The sequence below is a fragment of the Limulus polyphemus genome, unplaced genomic scaffold, assembly GCF_000517525.1.
Source record: "Limulus polyphemus unplaced genomic scaffold, Limulus_polyphemus-2.1.2 Scaffold1370, whole genome shotgun sequence".
NCBI classification, from domain to species: Eukaryota; Metazoa; Arthropoda; class Merostomata; order Xiphosura; family Limulidae; genus Limulus; species Limulus polyphemus.
This window is the reverse complement of record NW_013666980.1, coordinates 198,092-213,842: the sequence shown is the minus strand read 5'-3', so window position 1 is coordinate 213,842 and position 15,751 is coordinate 198,092. Positions and strand designations below refer to the sequence as shown.

At 31.7% G+C, this 15,751-nt stretch overlaps 1 protein-coding gene across 3 annotated transcripts in view; it reads left to right on the top strand.

Annotated features, from left to right (window-relative positions):
• LOC106463298 (MAGUK p55 subfamily member 5-like) overlaps positions 1 to 15,751 on the top strand; it is a 109,268-nt gene that overhangs the window by 77,499 nt on the left and 16,018 nt on the right. For all 3 annotated transcript variants that reach the window (XM_022390749.1, XM_022390750.1, XM_013923314.2), the window contains 6 exons: positions 2,518 to 3,596; positions 4,348 to 4,618; positions 10,624 to 10,835; positions 12,762 to 12,983; positions 13,176 to 13,251; positions 14,016 to 14,101. In XM_022390749.1, the coding sequence (XP_022246457.1) occupies positions 2,518 to 3,596; positions 4,348 to 4,618; positions 10,624 to 10,835; positions 12,762 to 12,983; positions 13,176 to 13,251; positions 14,016 to 14,101 (1,946 nt within the window). The remainder of the gene's footprint in view (positions 1 to 2,517; positions 3,597 to 4,347; positions 4,619 to 10,623; positions 10,836 to 12,761; positions 12,984 to 13,175; positions 13,252 to 14,015; positions 14,102 to 15,751) is intronic.

Sequence of the window (15,751 nt, the reverse complement as noted above, 5' to 3'; positions counted from 1 at the left end):
AGAGAACTGATTGCACTTGTCAGTGCAGTGTCCCCCAATTTTTAATTTTTTTTTGCACTTGATGGTGAGAATGGTAGAACTAAGAGACACAAATTTTAGTAGGGTGGAAGTCTTCTTCAATTAGGACAGTTTTATTTTCTTACAGGGTGATTGACATTTGGAATGGGCTGACTTTAGATGTGGTGGATGCAGTATGTTTAACTGAAGGTTTTATAAATATTTAAATGTTTAGTTTAGTTTCATGGGTGGGACAGCCTAGAAAGAATGACTGACCCTGTGTTGTCTTTATATTGTGTCTTGTGTTACTGTTTTTATGCTGGAACATACAATCTAATGTTATATTAAGCTATATAGCTAATATAGTTTTAGATTTAGGTTTCAATAGTTAGAACAGAAATATACTAACATCATATGTAACTTTATACTGATGGCTACAGAGATATGACTAGGCATACTTAAATAGCCTAATGTGTTTATAGGAATGCAATGGGACAGTTTTTAAAACATTCAAATGAATGTTACACAAAATTTAGTAATGTAAGTTAAAGAGTATATTCACGTATATCGACCAGCCTGTTCAAACTTTGTCTGTGCTTACATAAAACCTGAGTCCAAGTGATTGATTCTATACACATTCTTTCCTTTCTGTTTCTTCACATAATTTAATGCACAATTAGTATATCAACACTTTTCTTAAGTCACAATAAGGCATTATAACCTGTTACAGTATCATATGCAACATTAAAACCCGTTACAGTATCATATGCAACATTAAAACCCGTTACAGTATCATGTGCAACATTAAAACCCATTACAGTATCATGTGCAACATTATAACCCATTACAGTATCATGTGCAACATTATAACCCATTACAATATCATATGCAACATTATAACCCATTACAATATCATATGCAACATTATAACCCGTTACAATATCATATGCAACATTATAACCCGTTACAATATCATATGCAACATTATAACCCGTTACAATATCATATGCAACATTATAACCCGTTACAATATCATATGCAACATTAAAACCCGTTACAGTATCATGTGCAACATTATAACCCGTTACAGTATCATGTGCAACATTATAACCCGTTACAGTATCATGTGCAACATTATAACCCATTACAGTATCATATGCAACATTATAACCCATTACAGTATCGTATGCAACATTATAACCCATTACAGTATCATATGCAACATTATAACTAATTACAGTATCATATACAACATTATAACCCATTACAGTATCATATGCAACATTATAACCCATTACAGTATCGTATGCAACATTATAACCCATTACAGTATCATATGCAACATTATAACCCATTACAGTATCATATGCAACATTATAACTCATTACAGTATCATATACAACATTATAACCCATTACAGTATCATATGCAATATTATTTTACTCTACTTGATGATAATATATATGGCTTTGGATTATGAAATATTTAAATGTCAAAAATATGACTTTTATTTAAAGTTATGATATTTTTAAAGTTGTAAATAACACGGTTTGAAATTATGAAATATTGAATTTAAGTGTCAAAAATATAGAATTTATTTACAATAAATTATTTTTTTCATAGACTTTTTATAACACAAATTTGAAAAATATTACAAATACTCATGGCTTCTAGACTGACAATGTGTATTACTTTTGAGATGCTCTTGCCATCAGTACCTCCAGCTCACTCTCTGGAACCTTAAACCTAATCAAAATATATTTTTCCAACCTAGTTTGTTACACAACTCATGAAATATGATCAGCACAATTACTTATTGAAAACTAAATCATTTAGAAATATCAAAGCTAGTTACAAAAATTAGAATTGTTTACCACTAATCTGATTCATAGCAAAGCAATAATAATAATTATTAGTAAGTTAACAAACAGCAAACGTCATACAAGTTGTGTAATTTGTAATCCTAAAGCAGGCTTTCATATTTCACAGAAAGTTTCCTTTCTAAGTGTGGTCATTCCAAAGCTTTATCAAATCAGAACTTTTAAAATAAGAAGCATTTTTCATCACTTAAACTAGAGATTCGCTTCTCCATTGCTTGCATCTCAAAATATCTAAAATTCACCAGAATGTATCAGTTTTGGGCCAATTTTATTGTCATACATCTAGATACATAACTAATGCGTAAAAATAAAATATTTTTTCATATGTTACATAATTAGGTACACAATAAAACGAGTTTCAAAATTATATATTTTTAAGGTAAAAATTTATATAAACTTTCATATTATTTAAAACACCCATACATAGGTGGTTTATTGATGGAATTAAAAAGTTTAGGTATGTTGTCTTCATATATGAAACTAGAATTTCTGTTAATCATATTATAGATACAAGTACAAAGACATGCTGTATTATTGATTTGTAATTTCTAACTCCCTTGTATCTAATTTTGTCTGTTCTCTCAGTTTTTCAATGTGTTTATTAACTGGTTGTAACAACATTTTTATTAATGTATTACAGCTCTTGATCTTGCTCAGAACAGTAATGTTCAAGATGCCTTTGTCATTGCTGTGGAGCAGCAGGCCCGTGAACGTTTGGAAAGGCTATCAGCCCTCAAAAAGATCAAGCCTGTTGACATGACCAAATTATCTCAAGAACTGAATGAATGTCCCCACAGTAGTCCTGAACTAAATGGTGTTATTGAAAATAATCCAATTTATGTTACCTCTGTGCCTGAACTACAGAGTGCCACATTAGAGAGAATAAAACAGAATAGGGTTAATAACAATAAACATTTACCAGGAGACTTCATCACCAGAGAAGAACCTTTAGGTGATGAACAGTACCCAAGTGCCAATGGTCATTGCCAACCAGTGTCTTCAGAGCAGGAACTTGAAGAGCAAGACCAGGAGCCAGAAGGACATGATCAGGAGCTTGAATTGAAACAAGAAATTTTAGAAAGTAGAACAGGAGTTTCAGAAAACAAAAAACCTCAGCTAGTAATATTTTCTTCTGAAGAAGTAAGACAGCCTTCTACTATTCCTCAGACGGATGCAAATTCTATTGAAAAAGCGAGAATATTAGGAAAAGAGAAAACCTCTACTGTTTCTGTAGTTTCAGCAGCTATAAAACCTGGGCCATCAGAGGAAACAAAAGACATGATGGAGATAGAGCGAGGACCGCATCGAGAAATGGCAGTAGACGTGCCAGATTCTTTTGTAGCTGTTCGAAAAACACCACCTCGTTATCCTCCACCCAAACCAGCGATAATTTCAACAGACTCGTTAAACTTTAAAAAAGGTGTGCCACCAGAGCCACCAACTCGAACAACAAGTTTTGTCCCTGTCAAAGCAAAACAACAGGATTCAATTTCTAAAGATTCTAGTGGTTTATCAAATGTAGGTGATGTTCAGTCTTCATTGTATGGAGTAGAATTAGATCCTGACAGTGTGAAGACTGGTAGTGTGGTGTACAAACCTCATGTTAATGGAAGGATGTTATCTCCACAGACTTCTAGGTTACAGGTGAATGGTGTAACTGAAGTCTCAGTGGGAAAGAATGTAGAAGACGAACGACTCGAAAGGATACGTAAATATCAGGTAAACCTTCTGTGTTGTATTTTCTTAATCTGAACAGACTTTTTTTCGGTGTGATTCCAGAACAAGAATTTGTAGCAATGGTGATTATTTGTATTTAACTTTATAGATTCATAAAGACAGATGAATTAATCTGGAGTCAGGTTTCATACTCACTCATATGCTGTTGAAATCTGAGTAAGTGTAAGCACTAATTGAAGTATATATATATATACATATGTTCTTAATGTTCTGAAGATGTAGTATCTCTCGTTACATCATGAGAGCCACAGGGACAAAACTTATGACAATCAAACTCTTCTCTCTCTCTCTCTCCAAACTGTACACATGATGTACAGGTAAGTTGTATACATACAGTTGGCCTGGTGCCAAATTTTTAGTTTTACTTTTACTAAGCAGTGACAGTGTGGATATGTGATTACATATTATAAACTGCAAGTTTTCATCATTATGTATGTATGTGTGTGTGTGTGTGTGTATAAACCTGTGTTCATAATATTAGTTGGCAAGAAAGTGAACTGTTCTGTAAATTTAGGTAAGCAAATAAGAAAGAAAATTTTATTGTGATTGGAATTATACTTGTTTAGCTAGAAGTTTTTTTTATGAAAAGTACTCTGTTGGTACCTTGTCAGTTATAGAGTTTATTGGCCCTCGTTCTGATTACTACGATTCTATATTTCTTTACGTTTTTACTGAAACCATAAACAAAATAATGGTGTGTCTCAAGTACTGACTGTTTAGAGTTTAATTACAGGAAGATATTCGAAAAAGGAAAGAAGAGGAAGAAAGAATAGCATGTGAGGAGGAGTTTCTTAGGTCATCTTTGAGAGGGTCAAAGAAGTTACAAGCATTAGAAAGTAAACCTCAGCCACTTCCAAGGTCGGGGATAATAAACACTGCTTTTGAGCTGGAAGACGGTGACACTGGTGCTCTTCCCATAGGGCACCAAGAGAAGGGTCTTATAGGAGATGTTATTGACTTAGCAGGAGATCAAGCAGAGCCTGAAGAACTGAAGAAACTTGTTGGTAACTAGAATAACTTGTAATGTTTCTATAAGATTGTTTCAGGAAATTAGAAGTATATTTTTATCAATTACACCTCATGAAAATAGGGTTTTGATTTGCATAGACATAAGTTCCTTATCAGTTTCTTCATCTTCCATTCCTTGACAAAGACTTTTAATACCTCTTGTTTTGTTATGAAACATCTTTCGAGATTCTTTGCTTTGTATTCATTGTATATTAAACCTATTTTTTTTTAACCTTTTCTGAAACTAAAAGTTTCAAGCTGTTTTAAGAGACATGTAAGAAATTGACATGGTTATTTTGTGTCAAGCCAGGGATGGATTTACATCCAAAATAGTGAATCAAAGAAAAGATTTCTGGATTAACATCATAAAGTGTTTTAACTGTTTTGCACTAGAAAGATTGATAATATAAGTAATCTGGATGTGTGTTAATTGTATAGGTTAGATATCCAGAAGAAATCCAATATAATTTGTTATGAGTTTGACCTCAAGTCTCTGTAATATTTAGTTCTAACCTTTGATATAAGAAGCCACAAAACCATCTTGTTATTGGAGAACAATCACCACATGTAGCCACAGTACTCTGTACTTGTGAAACTTGAGAGTTTAGGAAGTTGGGAGGAAGGTGAAAGTAAAGATTATTTGCCCAAACATCAGGACTCGGTAACATAAGAAGGTCAAGTTGTTGCTCCTTAAATTAGTTTATATTGAATGTTTGTTTTATAGTGATGGTATGTAAAGATCCTGTCATTCAACATAGTTGTTAGTTGGTCAAGTGGCCAGTGCCAATATTCAAGTGATGGAATGTTTGTAAATTTATCTGTACCACCTGTTAGTAATACATGTTTGCTCTTCTATGTGATTAGTCTTTTAACATCATGGTACACTTAAATATGTGTGAAGTACAAATACACAAGTGTAAAATTATAATAGTGTGGTTCCATCTGCATTGAAAGTCATGCTCTTCATTGTTTGAAGCAAATCAACACTAACCAGATTCTTTTTTTTTTGGTGTGTGTGTGTGTTATGATTTTCTGTTTTTTTTTTCTATATTTTATTCCTCAAAACAACACGCTAAAGATCAGACAATCTTTGGTCACATTTATGAATTGTTTTAAATTACAGGAATAAAATTTTGAATTTTCTTGTGGTTATGATTTTATAAGTGTTTGTGTTACTGGAAATTTTGTAGAAATATTGTGAAAAAAAAATGTCTGTTGTTTCACAGATTTCTAGTGAAAAAGATATTAAATGCTTGAAGAATATTTTGTTTCAGTATGCTGATTAATGCTTGATCTTCATATTTGGCTTTGTTACAGTTACAAGAGTTACTGATGAGGGTTAGCAATTCCCCAAAATGCATCTAACCCAGAAATAATAACCCAAATTAAAAAGTATATAAATATCAAGCTTTTAATACTCTTTCTTCATAGTTAGTATTGGTGAAGAAAACAATAAGTTGAACAGATGGGGATATCTCGTGAAACTTTAGTGGACTTAAGTGGTAGCGGCACTTCTTCATGGGGATATCTTGTGGAAACTTTAGTGGACTTAAGTGGTAGTAGCACTTCTTCATGGGAATATCTTGTGGAAACTTTAGTGGACTTAAGTGGTAGCGGCACTTCTTCATGGGGATATCTTGTGGAAACTTTAGTGGACTTAAGTGGTTGTGGCACTTCTTCATGGGGATATCTTGTGGAAACTTAAGTGGTAGCGGCACTTCTTCATGGGGATATCTTGTGGAAACTTTAGTGGACATAAGTGGTAGTGGCACTTCTTCATGGGGATATCTTGTGGAAACTTTAGTGGACTTAAGTGGTAGCAGCACTTCTTTATGGGATATCTTGTGGAAACTTTAGTGGACTTAAGTGGTAGCGGCACTTCTTCATGGGGATATCTTGTGGACTTAAGTGGTAGTGACACTTCTTCATGGGGATATCTTGTGGAAACTTTAGTGGACTTAAGTGGTAGTGACACTTCTTCATGGGGATATCTTGTGGAAACTTTAGTGGACTTAAGTGGTAGTGACATTTCTTCATGGGATATCTTGTAGAAACTTTAGTGGACTTAAGTGGTATCGGCACTTCTTCATAGGATATCTTGTGGAAACTTTAGTGGACTTAAGTGGTAGGGTCACTCCTTCATACACTTTGAAAGTAGTGTAGTAGAGTGTATGCTAGAATTCATTCATGTTTGTTTTTGAAGTTTGCACAAAGCTACTTGAAGGCTGTCTACACTAAGTGTCCTTAATTTAACCGTGGTTGACTAGCTGGCAACTCTTGGGCTACTCTTTTACCAACAAATAGTGGGATTGACCGTCACACTACAACATCCCCATGGATGAAAGGGCAAGCATGCTGGGTGATAGGGATTCAAACCCGCGATCCACAGATTGCCCTAACCACTGAATCATAATTCATTCATAAAGTGAAGACTTATGGAGAAGGAAGATTAACAACAAAAGATAAGTTAGTGATGGATGTGGTTTAGATTATGGGCTGGAATACCGAGGGCACCCAATAAAGATCTTAAATGGAGTGGTCGTAGAAGCTGTTTGTAGCTTACCTGTCACTCATAATTAAGATTGTTATTATAACATTAGAAGTTATTACATGATTCTCATCATGCAAGTCATCAATGTTGAAATTGTTTTCTTGCAATCAGATGTGGAATGAGATTGTAATTTTGACTTATATTTAAAGGCATCAGCTTTTGCTTCATCCTTTATGTGTCAAGTTGTTAGCCAGCTTCAAATTATATGTATTAGAAATACTTTTTTTTATTAAATCAAATATTACTTGAGTTATAAATTAATTTGGGCATGCTGGTGTCCAGTTTCACTAAGTTTCAGTACATACTTCTAAGTATTATATCAGAATTTTTACATGATACTAATGTTTCTCAAGCTAAGCCATCTGAAAAGTTTAAATAATAATTGAAACATGCAGATCTTCTCATTTGTATTACATAAATTCACATTAACTAAAGTGTAAACACACGAAAAAAAATCAGTAAACTATTCTAAAAATGTGCATCATGTTAACCTTGGTAAAAGTACAGATTAAAATACAAACAATTTGGTTCACTTCAGCAGCATGTGGCTTGGAAGGGAGGGAGGAAGTTAAAATTGGTTTAAGCATTAAGTTACAGGCACTGACATTTTCTAGTGACCCCTTGACTGAGAGTAAATTCCTTTTCTATCTTCTGTCCTGTGATTTATTGGCAGAGGGTCTGCAGCACTTCAGAGAAATAGGGTCAGCTTGAATTAAGGCAGAACAGGGGAAGAGATAAGTAAACAAGTTGTTTTAAAAGAAAATTAAAGTACATCCACATCATTTACAGGCTAGTGAGAGAACCAGTCTATAAAATAATGTGTGTATGTCTGTTTGAGAGATTCAAATGTAATTTTTAAGTTTACTGAAATCAGTTTTTGCATTTAAGTAAATTGTAGTCATAAAGTGAGTAGAAATGGAAACTTGAGCCAATTGGCATGTTATCAAGATTTATTGAAAACCTCTATTAGCCTCTTTGAAGCAATGGCTTCACTCATTTTATTTCACCAGATCTTTCTCGTGTATCCTATAAAAATAATATCACTGACAGCACTAAACTTGTAACAGAAACATTTGGTTAGGTCTTAAAAAATCATTGTGGTTGGTTAAAATGATTCTGTACCCAAAAAATATGGCAACAGGATCACTGTAGATGTGATTAAAAAAAATACATTTGTGATGTAGTAGATCATGATACAAAATGTGTTTATGTGTGTTTTGGTATATGTGTGTTTGTTTATATGGAAGACTTACCAATGTTTTACAAATTAAAAAAAACAACTGGAATGGCCATATGTATACGAGTATAAAACAAGATTTTTAATGAAACTTGATTTTCGTGTTGGATAATTTGTAACCAGTCCTTTACACAATAACTGTGAAGAAATTTCACCACATCCCTGGACTAATCACATGGTCAGTTATAGCTTTTTCCAATAACTAAACAGGCTTAAAAGTATATTACAAATGTATTATTCAGGACACGGTGTGAGAGATTAAAAGGCATTTCACTCCCGAGTATTTTCAATGAGAAACTCTTAAAAAATTTTTTTGTATAGGTATTATCTTTAATTTAGAACAATTCAGCATCGACCATATAAAAATGGTATAATAGGTAATGATTTACAGTGAAAGTATAGGATTTTCAGCTTGAAGAAAATCCTAATAATGAAAAAATTGTACTTGTATTCACAGTTTTCTGTTTTGAGTAGATATAGACATAAGTTTGACACACGAGTGCACGGTTGTTGGTGCATCATAAAAGTGACAGATAAATCCTACTATTTGATCAGATGATCAGACAAGAGCAGTCCTAGAGTTGAATGTGGGTGATATTAACCAGTTGCCTTCCCTCTAGTCTATGAGTTCAAAGTTAGGGTTGGTTAAAAAAAAGTGAACATTTTCTAAAAAAGGATTTGTTTCTGGGAAGTACTGTGTGATAAAAGTGTTGTGGTTGTGTTCTTTAGTCATACACGACTCATTGCATCAAAATGATTCAACCTACAGAACTCAAAATTTTCATAATTTTTGATTATATCAACTGTAATGTTTTTATATATTAAAAGTGGTACTGTTTATTGAAAAAAAAAGTTTCTCAGTACTACATTTAAAAATTAAATCAATAAAGATATAATCAAACCGTCACATACAGTCCTAGTGAAAGTCATGTTCTTGTTGTGAGGAGAGTACTTGTATTTAAAATAGTGTTCTGTTATAAAGAAATGATTGTTGCACATACCACTGTTATTTTTCTAATTGTCCGAATATTTAATAACCAAAGTGAAATTTTTTATGGATTTTTGTTTGTGGTGCCATTCAATAGATGGTGCAGGAGTTTTGGTTATATACATAGATACTGAAATACGTGCTACGTCCATTATAGTAAGATGGTCAGAAATATCATTAAGAGCAAGGGTGCCTAATAAATGAAACAATGTATTCTAATCTTTATAAGTAGAATCATAAGAAAATTATACTTAATTAGCTATACCAAATGCCAAGTTGACTCTTAGTTTTGCTCTAATCAAAAGTTAATGTTAAACAGACAATGTAAGTGTATAAAAATGAGTAAACTACTGGAAAGACGAATTTTCATTAATGGTGTAACTTACAATAAACAGTGTAGACTGGTTAGTACAACCTTAACAAATCTGTGGTAACATTTTATAGAACATTGTAACCATATTTACATGTTGTACATTTACATATTTATTAAAATTTGAAAGTTATCATGGAGAAAATGATGTTCTAACTGTAATATGAGCGATTCATTTTGTTAAGATGTGATGTTCAGTTTGAAACACATACTGTGTTATGTGTATATACTTTATACTGGTCAGAATCGAATGATATGAATGTTATTACTGAAATCTAGCTAAATGTAATCTAAATAAAGTGAATGCTCAGCAAATTCAACTGAGATGATGCTAATGTTTCTATGTAGTTGAACTTGAATGGAACAAAGGTATTGTCTCAAGTCTACTTATAGGAAACTGTTAAAAAATATGCTGTAAAATTTCCCCCTCTTTCCTGTTTGGAAAGTATATCAGTAACAATTGTGAGAGTAAAGAATAGTACAGGTTGGAAGATACTTTATTTGTAAACTTTCACTGTATGGACAAACCTCTGTATTTTAAAGCATAAGCACAGAAGAAAGTAAGAGGTTATAAAAAGGTTGTAATTTCAGACTCTTTGAGGAAATTATTGATCTTCCTGACTTAACACCCAAGTAAAGAAAATTTCAGATACCATAGGTGTAGTTTGTGTAAAAAAAGCATGTTAAACTTACCTCAGATAGATGTATTCTAGTCTTAATACAAGTTCTGAGAGCAAGGATTCATAAGTCTTTATGCATTTTTATAAGTTGTATAAATAGTTAAGTTGTTGTTAGAACAAAACAGTAAAATAAGGAATGTAGATTAAGTATGCATATTTTTAAATTTTATTCCAGATCACCAGGAGTTGCTATCATCATTTAATAGACTTCAAACATACTTACAGAATAGTGGCATTGAGACCTTTGACTTGCCTTGCATTGAAGTTTTATTAAATGATGAAAAGTTTAAGAAGGTCTTGGCATTACATAACAAAGTTCAAGATATTTGTTGCTTCAACCCCCCACCTACTCCTTTCTCATCTGAGGCCCAGTACATCACTCAAGATGTAAGTCATTGTTGTTTTATTGCTTAGAATCTAAAGAAAATTTATCTTATTTGTAGTGAAGAAAATGTTATTTCTCTGTCTCGCTCTTACATAAATGAAAATGCATATTCTATTTTGACATATGAGCATTATATAAGTTTTAGCAATTTAATCACCTGAATTCTCTAGTTCTAATTGAAAAAATTACCAACTAAAAGCCCAAACAACATATTTAATGATTGCAAAAGACATTGCTTTCAATTTATGAAAGTAACTGAACCATCTGTTTGTTTAAGTTAGTCAGTGTACCTTGAGATGTATATATGTGTGTTAATACATCCAAACTTGTAGTGTGTTTTGTTAAGTGATATTTTAGTATTTTTTCCATACTAACTTGGTAATTTATTCTTTTGATTTGTGTTCACATTTGAGGTTAATTTTTGCTTTTTTTCACTATGTTTTTATTTTGGTTTATAAGAGAAAAATTGCAGTTCTGGTGTTATCAGACCTCTTAAAGTTTGTTTTACAAGTGTGTCATTCCAAGTTGTACACACAAATACACATGCACAAAGTGAGTTTTTTCAATGTAGTTGTGTAGATATACTCCACTTTTGCTATTAATTTATAGTAACTGATACAGGAACGGTTCAGAGGTCGAGGGTATTTGGTAGATATACAGATGGATGTGTTCAAAGACAAATTGTATACATTTATGCACAATCTGATGGTCAGCATTATTTAGATCTAATGCTAGTTGAACTTACTGCTATATTAGGTATATGATAATTTGATATTTATGTCTAATTTCACTCTGGAGTTTGTTCTTCTTTTATAAAGTGCTTGTTTTATTTTAATCTATGTAATAAATACAAAATTAATGTTATAATTTCCAGCTTATTGAAATATGATAAACCAGGTTTTTCAAAATAATGAACAAGTGTCAGTTTTTAGATTTTGGACAGTTAACAGATTTGTTTTGTAAAATAATAAAATGCAATACATTTCATTAAAAAAAATTGATTCTGATGACACAGTTTTTAGCTTTTATAACTGACACGTAAAAGGCTTCTGAATTAGAATATTAGCATGTAGGTTGAGTGTGAAACTTAAGTTAGGTCTCTTTGTAAAGCTTACAGATGTAAATTTGCAGGAAAAATACTGTTACAGTAAATCTTCTAAGAAAAAGCATAATTAGTAATGTAAAGGTTAAAATGAATTAAGCATGATATTTATGTTCAATTAATTTTTTTAAGTAATGGACTGTAAAAAGTTTACCTAAAAGTATCATAAAAATAAAACAAAAATGATGAGGAGGATCCTACTTAAAAAAATTCTACACAACATTGAAATCTTACTCGGTGACTACTTGGTATACTATCAAGTAATTATGCAGTTGCTAAGTAAACTTTTAGATTATCCCAACACTAAACTCTTAGGATTTGTATTCAGTTACTTAAAGAACAGTAAATAAAAATAATAAAACTGATGATGAGTAAATTGTTATTTATACTCTGAATTAGAAAAAAAAATATTAAAGGCTTAAAATTACAAGAATTATTTTAGCAGTGGTCAATTATTAATTTTAATAATGTATTAGAAGTGTATTTTGACAGAATAAAAATGTTTTATGTTGTATTTTTTGTGGCAATGTACATTTTAGGAATTCCTGTGACAAAGCATTGTTATTCACATTTTAAATATATGATCAAGACTTGTTTCAAGCAGATTATGTTTTCATTTGAAATACTGCAAAATTAGGGTTCATCGGAGTGAATTTAAAAACCTACAATGTACCAATATGGATTCATACCATAGATTGTGATCAGTGTTAATTTGTTTTATATTTTATTTCAACCTATACATGGTTTTGTTTCCTTGGACACTATAGAGAAAAGCATGTAGTATCTTGTAAATTGCTTAATACAAGATTATATATGTCTTGTTTAGGTTATAAACTTCTTACAAGAGTGCTCTTTGCACGAGGCTGCTGAACTACATGACATACTTAGTAAATATGAATTTGAGGGGTTAATGTTTGCCCACGACAAGGTTGCTGAGAACCAGTCTCTTCCAGAAGTGACTCCTGATGAAGAGTTGCTGGATCTTGCTTCTCAGTACACCGAAGATAGTGTTAAAATTGTCAGAATCGACAAAACAAATGAACCTTTGGTAAGTTAAATATTGCTTTTTAGTGACTGTTGTTTAGTTGACTTTGTTATTAGTGAATTTAAATATAAACTCAAAATTGACTACTTTAAGTTTTCCTAAGAATTTTGAATCAGTAAAAATTCTAAATATTTGTTGGAAATATATTATTTTTCTCTCTTACAAAACTTGCTATTTGCTTTTTCTGTTTTATAGGGTGCTACAGTGAGAAATGAAGGTGAGGCTGTTGTCATAGGGAGGATAGTAAAAGGAGGGGCAGCTGAAAAGAGTGGTGAGTTTGTAATGGAACTGCTGAATATTTATTAGTTGCAGCATAGGGGCTCATAGAATGACTCTAAGTTTGTTTGTTTTTTCAAGTACAAACTCTTAGCTCATAACACTATCATCTCTTGACCAATTTGAGATTTAATTGTAGTTTTGGTCTCAGGAGGTCAAACCCTTTCGATTGATGTATTTAACCACACTCAACGTTTCATAGATTAATTTACTCTAATTTTGCCTAAAAGAATTTCAATTTGAGGGTAGGCTGGTAGAGATCCTGATGAATAATAAAAATGCTAGGTGTTGCTGGCACATAAAAAATATAGCTAATAAAAAGGAAAAAAAGGTCTCATAGATTAATTTACTCTAATCGTACCTGAAAGAATTCAAAGTACCACGCCTATTCAGAATTTCCTCTTGTTTTATATAGAAATAGTAGAAAATACTGACTTTGAAAGTATTGTTTATACATCATATGCTAGTGTTTTCTGTTACAGAAAATAAAGAACCTTTATTTTGTTTTTATTGTATGTTCTTCAATAATGATCCTGAGTTATATAAAACAACTTGGAAAGTAAGAGAGGAAAACTATAAAGTTATAATTTTTGTAGCACACCTACATTAGAATTTATTACAAACATTTAAAGATGTTTAAATATATAATAATGAGAACTACACAAGTTAAGATTGGTTGTTCAGATTGTAATTTTAGTTTCTTCTTTCTAAGATTGTTTTGGAAATATATTTGATGATTCAACTGGTTACTTGTTTTAGGCCTTCTTCACGAGGGAGATGAAATTTTGGAAGTGAATAGTATTGAAATGAGAGGAAAATCAGTTAATGAAGTTTGTGATATCCTGGTGAGTATATTTGGAAATTTTCATTTTTGTCATATGTTGAATAAAGTTAATTCTGTCTAGATACTATTTTTGGCTGTCCATAGTTAAAATAGTCATCCTTGACTTTGAGTTTGAGGATTTTTTATTTTGACATGAAGTATATTTCACATGAGAAATATCACAATTTGACAGTAAAGCAGATTTTTTATCCTCCTATCTGAAGACACTTTATGCCCTGGCTGCAAAGTATCACAGAGTAAGGCACATTGGTTTGAACCTCAAGAATTGATCAATGGATTTTGACCGAACTTATAAAACAGATACTACATACAAAGTTTTAGACCTGATTAACTTTTGAAGGTCAAGACTAAATGGTCATTGGTACATAGAAAATCTTCCACCTTGTGGGTACGATATTTCAGTAGAGGCTGAATGGTTAGTGATTAAACTTATACAACAGGTACTACATACTGAGTTCTACTTTTGAAGGTCATCAGTCAAAAGATCACTGGTACATTGTAAATATTCCCTAACTTTATGGACAGGTACTACATCATGAAATTGGGGGAACTTAAACATACAGTTTAACATTAGTAAGGGCACAGGTGTTTTATAAACGTAACTTGCACTTGTTTAGTATTTCTTCTTGCACCTTTTAACATCTAGCTTTGATTGGTATATGGTTATGTGTTTCTTATTATCATCTTTGTCTGAATGGAATGAGTAAAAAAAAGAAATGACATGCACTCTTTACTCAAAGCACTACTCAAAAAGACAATGTATATACAACATAGTCATTGCTCTATCAGAACAAGAACTTATCCCACTGCAGATGGAAAAATTAAGAGTTTATCAAGGTGTGAGTTTTCTCTATTACGGTTGTAATTAGATCTTTTCACTTTTATCGTCGTAAATTAAAGTGATTTACCTATCACAACTGATTTGTAATATTGTAACTGTTAATGCATTGTAGATAATTCATTATATTGAAAGTGATTATTATATTGTAGCTAATTCCATAAAACTTCAGCCAATCAATTCACACACACACACAGAGTTATAGTTAATTAATCATTAAGCAGCTAGCCAATCAACTGTAACTAATCCCTTAAAACTGTAACCAGTCAAATAACAAATGCTAGATAATTCATCATAATGTAGCTAGCCAATCAACTGTAACTAATCCCTTAAAACTGTAACTAGTCAAGTAACAAATGCTAGATAATCCACCATAATGTAGCTAGCCAATCAGCTGTAACAAATATCTTAAAACTGTAACCATATTTAGCAGAGTTTCTTTAAAACTTGGAACATAGACTATTATTTGACATATTTAGCAGAGTTACTTTCAAACTTGGAACATAGACTATTATTTGACATATTTAGCAGAGTTTCTTTCAAACTTGGAACTTAGACTATCATTTGACATATTTAGCAGAGTTTCTTTCAAACTTGGAACATAGACTATTATTTGACATATTTAGCAGAGTTTCTTTAAAACTTGGAACTTAGACTTTTATTTGACATATTTAGCAGAGTTTCTTTCAAACTTGGAACATAGACTATTATTTGACATATTTAGCAGAGTTTCTTTCAAACTTGGAACTTAGACTGTTATTTGACATATTTAGCAGAGTTACTTTAAAACTTGGAACATAGACTATTATTTGA